Here is an 8163-nt window from a genome sequence, read left to right on the forward strand (position 1 = left end):
ATCGGGGCGGACCAAGTAATTCGGAGGTTTGTATATGGGCAAGAAGCCCGAGAGATTTTGAAGAGTTGTCATAGTGGACCTACGAGAGGGCATTTTGGTCTGAATCACACATCGAAAAGGTGTTCGATTCCGGTTTTTATTGGCCCACTCTATTTAAAGACGCTCACGAGTTGGTAAAAAGGTGATTCTTGTCAAAGGTCCGGATCCATTTCGAAGAGGGACGAAATGCCCCAAACCGAGATCCAAATATGTGAGATATTTGATGTATGGGGCCTAGACTTTATGGGTCCATTTCCGAATTTGAACAAGTGTCTCAATATCTTGGTGCGGTTGATTATGTTTCGAAATGGGTTGAGGCCAAAGCCTTGCCAACCAATGACGCTAGGGTAGTTGTGAATTTTTTGAAGAGTTTGTTTGCTAGATTTGGGGTGCCAAAGGCGTTGATCTCGGATCGAGGCACGCACTTTGCTAATAGTCTTATAAAAAAAGTAATGAAAAAATATGGTGTTACACATCGTTTCTCCACCTCTTACCACCCTTAAACAAGTGGTCAAGTAGAGAATACGAATCATGCTTTAAAAAGGATTTTGGAAAAAACAGTTAACAACAACCCTAAGGTTTGGTCTACTAAACTTGACGACGCCTTATGGGCATTTAGAACCGCTTATAAGACACCAATAGGCACCACACCATTTCGTCTAGTTTATGGGAAAGCATGTCACCTCTCGGTAGAGGTTGAGCATAGAGCATTTTGGGCATTGAAGGAAGTGAACCTAGACCTAGAACAAGCCAAGGAAAAATGGGTTATGCAAATCCATGAATTAGAGGATCTTAGGTTAGAGGCATACGACAACTCTTTGACATACAAAAAGAAGACTAAACGATGGCATGACGCCCGACTTAAGGGACCTAAGGAATTACACCCAAACGACAAGGTTCTAGTGTTCAATTCACGTTTTAAGTTCTCGCCCGGTAAGTTAAAGTCTAGATGGTCGGGTCCTTACATAGTCAAGAGAGCTTACCTAATGGACTATGTTGAGTTGTATGGAGATAACGATACTTTCAAGGTGAATGGTCACCGATTCAGACTTTACTTTGATGATATCAATGCTTGCGAGCTTGATGACATCAAGCTCTACCCAAAGTGATACCCTTAAGCTTAAACGGGTCATGTGATAGACCCTAGACCAAAAACGATCACACTTGTTTATATTTGTTCATGATAGTTTGCATTTCATGTAGAATTGTTTGCTTTTGCGTTCTTGTTAGCTTGCATTACCATGTAGTTGCATTTCATGCATTTGAAAAATCTGAAAATACCAAAAACAGTTTGTCATTTGGGTAAGAATGTACTTGCTTGAGTTAAACCTAAACAGAAGAACTTTCTAGGAATTTTCAGCAACGATGTTCTTATTAAGAACGACGTTCTTGTTTTTATAGAACGGTGTTATGGAATTATGGAACTACGTTCTAGTTTCCTGGTAAACTGGAACGACGTTCCAGCATATAGAACGGCGTTCAAGGACCTGTTTTGAATGTGTTTTGGGGGTTTATTTAAATTAGTTTTTCACACTTATATAATTCTTTTACTTTCGACTTACACACTTTAAAACCTGATTTCTTAAGTTCAATTCATCTATTTTCTTCAAGGATCTTGCTAATGCATCAACATCAAACATGTTTCAAGTATGATCTAGCACTTATTTCACCTAATTGTACTTATTTGTGAAATCTTCATGCTTTTTATCCCGTGTGCCATGCGTATCAATTATGCTAGATCTAAGTTGAATATGATGATATAATTGTCGATTCTAGGTTGCAATGTTGTTAATTTACATGTTTACCATATTTAATTGCACAATTTCAACTTTGTGATTCTAGGGTTTTCAAAAATTGCGACTTTTTAAGTTTGGATGTTTGAGATGAAATTTAGTGTTGTCTAATGTTATTTGCTAGTTAACCAACGTACTATTGCCATGTACCCTAGAATTTGGTGTTTCTTTCGTTATGGAATTGAAATTAGGGTTATTGACTTTAGGGTTTGACCGACATTGACTTTTTGACATTGAAATTGTGATTTGAAGCATGAAACACTCTGGCTAGTGATTTTTATATGTGCTTTCAGTATGCTTGCAAGGTTATTTAGGTTTTCTAGAATTGCACTTATCTAGTTTGACCCGAGTTGACATTGTACCATCGTTGCATATTGATCATTCTAGCCTAAACATGATGTAACAACCCAAACCAAACCACCATCGAACCCGCAGAAAATATCAAAAAAAAAAAATTTTGTTTGTTCAGCAACTGGCGCGGCGCGCCAGTACCCCGCGCGGCGCGCCGATCTGGTCTGTCCAAAAAGTCTTGAAACGTGAAAAAGATTGGCCACTTCCCGACATAATTAGACAAAACGCTTTTAACAACATATTCAAACATGTAAAACTAACACAAATCAAACATAAAATAAGTTTTACAAAGCGAGGCCCACATCGGCCGTTTTACGAGTTTTATACAAAAGTTTGAGTTTCGACCACATTAAGTTTAAATACCAAACGACACTACGAGCATGGTGTTTAGGGTTAAACTACCCAAGCCTCGGTCAAACTCCAAAAGCTAACTCATCCAAAAAGCGTCCCCCAACAACAAAGCAGGATCTCTAATCCAAGATAATGCCCTTACCCTTGTCCACAACCGAACCTATAAAAAGGTAAACAACGAGAGGGTAAGCAAAGCTTAGTGAATGTAATAATTATACACATACATATATAATATATCTACTTGCAAACACTTACACGCATACCGTATACATGCTAGCAAACATAATTAGCTTATCGTCATAAATACAAGCTATAACCTCCAAACCAAGCTAGCATAACAATAGCATATTTAACTTGAACAAATATAATATGCTTACACTACAACACAATAACCATGGTTAACCAATTGAACGAGGGAACGGTGTTTAAAGACCGTCGGAGTTCATAACAACCATTAGTGCACTTAACACTTTGTACACTAACCCCACGGGTGGCATCTTAACACGTCGATACTTCACCCTGGGTGGCGTCTTAACACGTCGACACTTCACCCTGAGTGGTGTCTTAACACTTCGACACTTCACTCTTCATTTTACTTGAGGTGGCATCTTAACACGTCGATACTTCACCTCGAGTGGCGCCTTAACACATCGGCACTTCACCCTTCAACTTACTTGGAGTGGCATCTTAGGACATCGATACTTCACTCCGGGTGGTGTCTTAACACATCGACACTTCACCCCGGGTGGCGTCTTAACACATCGACACTTCACCCGTCATATTACTTTGAGTGGTGTCTTAGCACATCGACACTTCACTTGTCACGTGAAATGTGGTGTCTTAGCACATCGACACTTCACATCTCACGCTACAACAAATAAATACATTATATACCTAAGCATATAATTATTCCACTCACCTTACGACGTCGGTGAATCAATAGACCAAGCTTGAAACTTCAAGGTAACGCACCTATTACAAAGTATATATAATCAATCATTCGTTCAAGTTGGTCAAACTCACAACACCCACCATTACTAGGTCATTCATCAAGTAGCACCCGCCGGTAATCACCCATCTTAGGCACCCACACCCTTCCTTGAAAAGACAACAAACCACGCGAACCCATGGTAATGAATTCCGATTGTCCCACAATTCGTTCCGCATGCTTGTAGTGAACGTAAGCCTCTATTTGAGTCACACCAAGTTTTTCAAGAAAGTCGTTAGTAATAATCATACGTAACAATCCCAATCGTAAAGCCGGGTGATGACTCTTTCGACTTAACGCATCCGCGACCACATTCGCCTTACCCGTATGATAAAGTATTTCACAATCATAGTCTTTTACCACATCCATCCACCTACGTTGACGATAATTCAAATCTCGTTGGTTAAAGAGATGTTTCAAACTCTAATGATCCGAATAAATCGTACTCTTGACACCATACTAGTAGTGGCGCCAAATTTTCAACACATGCACCACCGCCGCCAACGATCATGAGTCGGATATCTCGTTTCGTGTTCCTTTAATTGTCGAGAGGCGTAAGCAATGACTTTACCTCTTTGCATTAGAACACACCCGAGCCCATTCAACGAAGCATCACAATAGACCGTCATGTCTTCCACTCCTTCCGGCAACACTAACACCGGAGCTTGACACAACTTCTCTTTTAACAATTGAAAAGCAATTTCTTGCTCGTTCTCCCAATTAAATCTCGCGTTCTTCCTTGTCAACTTTGTCAATGGAGAAGCGATCTTAGAAAAGTCTTGGATAAACCGACGATAATAACCGGCCAATCCGAGAAAACTTCGGACCTCCGTAGGTGTAGTCGGTTGTCTCCAACTCTCCACCATCTCAATCTTCCCCGGATCTACTTGAATACCGTCTTTGTTCACAATGTGGCCAAGGAATTGAACCTCCCTTAGCCAAAATTCACATTTGGAGAACTTAGCATACAACTTCTCCCTTCATAACGTCTTCAAAACTTCACGCAAATGGCGTTCATGTTCGTTCATACTTTTTGAGTAGACTAGTATGTCGTCAATGAACACAATCACCGACTTGTCCAACATAGGTTGGCACACTCGGTTCATAAGATCCATGAATGCCGCCGGTGCATTTGTAAGACCAAAAGGCATTACCACAAACTCAAAATGCCCGTAACGCGTTCGAAAATCCGTTTTCTCGATATCTTCCTCATGGACCCGCATTTGGTGATAGCCGGATCGTAGGTCGATTTTAGAGAAATACGTTGCACCTTGAAGTTGGTCAAACAAATCGTCAATCCGAGGTAATGGATAACGATTCTTGATCGTCGCTTTATTTAACTCCCGATAATCGATGCACATCCGCATACTACCATCCTTCTTCTTTACGAATAAAACCGGAGCGCCCCATGGCGAAGCACTCGATCGAATAAAACCCTTCTCAAGCAACTCTTGGGTTTGATTTAACAACTCTTGCATTTCCGTCGGCGCTAAACGATAAGGAGTTTTAGCCATGGGAGTAGCTCCCGGAACCAACTCAATGCGAAATTCAACTTGTTTTTTCGCCGGAACACCCGGTAACTCGTCCGAAAAAACGTCTTCGAATTCATTAAGCACCGGAATTTTACGGGTGGGTGGTGGCTCATCAAGAGTATCAACAACATGGGCAAGAAAAGCCATGCCACCACTAACAAGGAAACGACGTGCCCGTGCAAAAGAACATATCGGCACGGGTCTTCTTCGCTTATCGCCATGAATAATTAACTCTCCCCCACTTGGGATCTTCACACGAATAAATTTTTTGTGGCATGCAATATCGGCTCTATTATGATCGAGCCAATCCATACCAACGATGATATCAAAATCACCCAAAGTCATCGGGATTAGATCAATTTTAAAGTTTTCGGTACCAAACACAACATTACAATTTTTACACACATCCACCACTAGCACCGTCTTGCCATCCGCTATTTAAACTTCTACCGGATGACTCAACTTAGCTAACGGTTTATTAAGTTTCGGAACAAATTTTGGTGACACGAATGACAAGTTAGCACCAATATCAAAGAGTATCCTTGCCGGATTAGAATTATCCATGAAAGTACCTGAGATGACTTCGTTAGATTGCTTGGCTTCCTCATTGGTCATCAAATAGTTGCGACCCCTTGCTGTACCCGCCGCCCTCTCTAGCCGCTTAACATTATCGTTGCGCAAATCGGGACATTTCGGCCTTTTGTGCCCCTCTTTACCACAATTAAAACAAGTGATTTTGTTTATGGAGGATAGACTCGGACATTCACGAGCCATGTGGCCCTTTTGTCCACAATTATAGCACGAATAAGAAAAATCCCCGGAAGCACCCTTCTTCCCTCCACCAACATTACCGGAACCCTTTTTGTTCTTTTTGTTCGAAAAGTTCGAATGGTTCGAACCTTCACTCTTTCTCTTGCCAAAAGTAAAGCCGCTCTTCCTCAACACGAGTGCCTCAAAACCCTTGGCCATATCAAATAACTCATCAAAAGTTTTCACTACCATTACGCTAATCTTATCTTGATAACAATCATTCAACGTTCGGTAAAAGTCTTCCTTCAACATCTTATCATTCCCGACATACTCCGGGCAAAATTGGGTCTTGGACAAAAACACGGATTTGAGAGTGTTCAACTCCATCGACCCTTGCCTCAAGGAACGTAACTCGTCCTTAAGCCTAGTAAGATTGGCTGAAGTTCGGTATTCCTTGAAAAATTCGGACTTGAATTCATCCCACGTGAATTCCATGCATTGCTCTTCACCATAAACTTGGAGTTTTGCGTCCCACCACAACTTAGCATCACCCCTCAACATACCACACCCGTACCTTGTGTAACAACCCAAACCAAACCACGAACAACCCGCGTAAAAACAACATTTTTTTTTTGCTGGAACAGCATATGGCGCGGGGCGCCAGAAGGCCGCGCGGCGCGCCATTCTGGTCTGTCCCAAAAGTCTTGAAATGCTAAAAAGATTGGCCGCATCCCGACATAATTAGACAAAACGCTTTTAACAACATATTCAAATATGTAAAACTAACATATTCCATTAATAAAATGAGTTTTACGAAGCGGGGCCCACATCGGCCGTTTTACGAGTTTAATTCAAAATGTGAGTTTCGACCATCAAAAAGTTTAAGTACCAAACTACACTACGAGCATGGTGTTTGAGATTAAACTACCCAAGTCTCGGTTAAACTCCAAAAGCTAAAAATCCCAAAAGCATTCTCTAGCAACGACGGGATCTTTAATCCAAGATGATGCCCTTACCCTTGTCCACAACCGAACCTATAAAAAGGTAAACAACGAGAGGGTAAGCAAAGCTTAGTGAATGCAATAATTATACACATACATATATAATATACCTACTTGCAAATCACTTACTCAAACACCGCATACATGCTAGCAACACAATTAGCTTATAATCTCGAATACAAGCTAGAAATCTCCAATACCACAAGCTGGCATAGCAACGAATATAATATAATTCGAATAATATATTATGCTTACACTTACAACGCAAATAACCATGGTTAACCAATCGTACAAGGGAATGGCGCTCGCGAAAACGCCATCGGTGTTCATAACATCCGTTAGGGTACTTAACACCTCGTATCACTAACCCCTAGGGTGGCACCTTAACACCTCGGTACTTCACCCCGAGTGGCATCTTAACACCTCGATGCTTCACTCATTAAGTTACGGAGTGGTATCTTAACACCTCGACACTACACCCCTAGGTGGCATCTTAACACCTCGATGCTTCACCTCGAGTGGCATCTTAACACCTCGATGCTTCACTCATCACGTGAAACGTGGTGTCTTAGCACCTCGACACTTCACATCTCACGCTACAACAAATAGATACATTATATACCTACACATATAATTATTCCACTCACCTTACGCCTTCGATGAAAGATAATTAAGTCCGAGAACCTTCAATGTAACTGATGTTAAAGCTAAGGGGTATAAAATACTATTAAATTTTACAAGGAGATACTATTAAATACGATACAATTTTACACAAGATATTTATTTATTTAAAGAATGGATATACTTAAACCTTGCTACAACACTTATAGGCAGTGTACCTAATCGTACAGTAGTGTAGTTTTTAGTAAGTCCGGTTCGTTCCACAGGGAAAATCTTTTAATCAAAGCTTAACGCTATATTAGTTTAATTTATAAAAATACAAATATATATATAAGTAATATTATTATTATAAAGGGGGGTTTTTACCGTTTAATGACCGGTTTGTCGATTTTTAAAACTTTAGTCGCAGTTAAAACAAAATGTAAAATATTAAATAAATAAAAGACTTAATTTAAAGCGTAAAGTAAATAACGATAATGAAATTGCGAATAATAAAAGTGCGATAAAATAAACTTGCGATAATTAAAAAGTACGATAATTAAAAGTGCAATTAAATACAATAACAATAAATAAAAATGCTATAATTAGAAGTGCAATTAAATATAAAATAAAAGAAATTAAATATGAAATAAAAGAATTATGCTTATTTAAACTTCCGTAATCATGATGTTTGACGTGTTGATTTTTAGTTTTATGCCCATGGGTTAATTGTCCTTTGTCCTGGATTATTTAATATG

General features: G+C 39.8%; 1 protein-coding gene across 1 annotated transcript; it reads left to right on the forward strand.

Annotated features, from left to right (window-relative positions):
- The first annotated feature begins 266 nt into the window (after positions 1-266).
- LOC139848855 (uncharacterized) lies at positions 267-1148 on the forward strand. The gene is made up of 2 exons (XM_071838543.1): positions 267-456; positions 601-1148. The coding sequence occupies exons 1-2, from the start codon at positions 267-269 to the stop codon at positions 1146-1148; spliced, it is 738 nt and encodes a 245-aa protein (XP_071694644.1).
- Positions 1149-8163: the final 7015 nt, after the last annotated feature.

Source organism: Rutidosis leptorrhynchoides, chromosome 5 (genome assembly GCF_046630445.1).
Source record: "Rutidosis leptorrhynchoides isolate AG116_Rl617_1_P2 chromosome 5, CSIRO_AGI_Rlap_v1, whole genome shotgun sequence".
Taxonomy (NCBI): Eukaryota; Viridiplantae; Streptophyta; class Magnoliopsida; order Asterales; family Asteraceae; genus Rutidosis; species Rutidosis leptorrhynchoides.

What these genes read in the sequence shown, in the direction of transcription:
- LOC139848855 (XM_071838543.1), top strand. Translation starts at nt 267, where the DNA reads ATGGGGCCTAGACTTTATGGGTCCATTTCCGAATTTGAACAAGTGTCT. An exon ending in GGCGTTGATCTCGGATCGAG is followed by an intron (nt 457 to 600) that starts GCACGCACTTTG and finishes TGGAAAAAACAG; the next exon opens with TTAACAACAACCCTAAGGTT.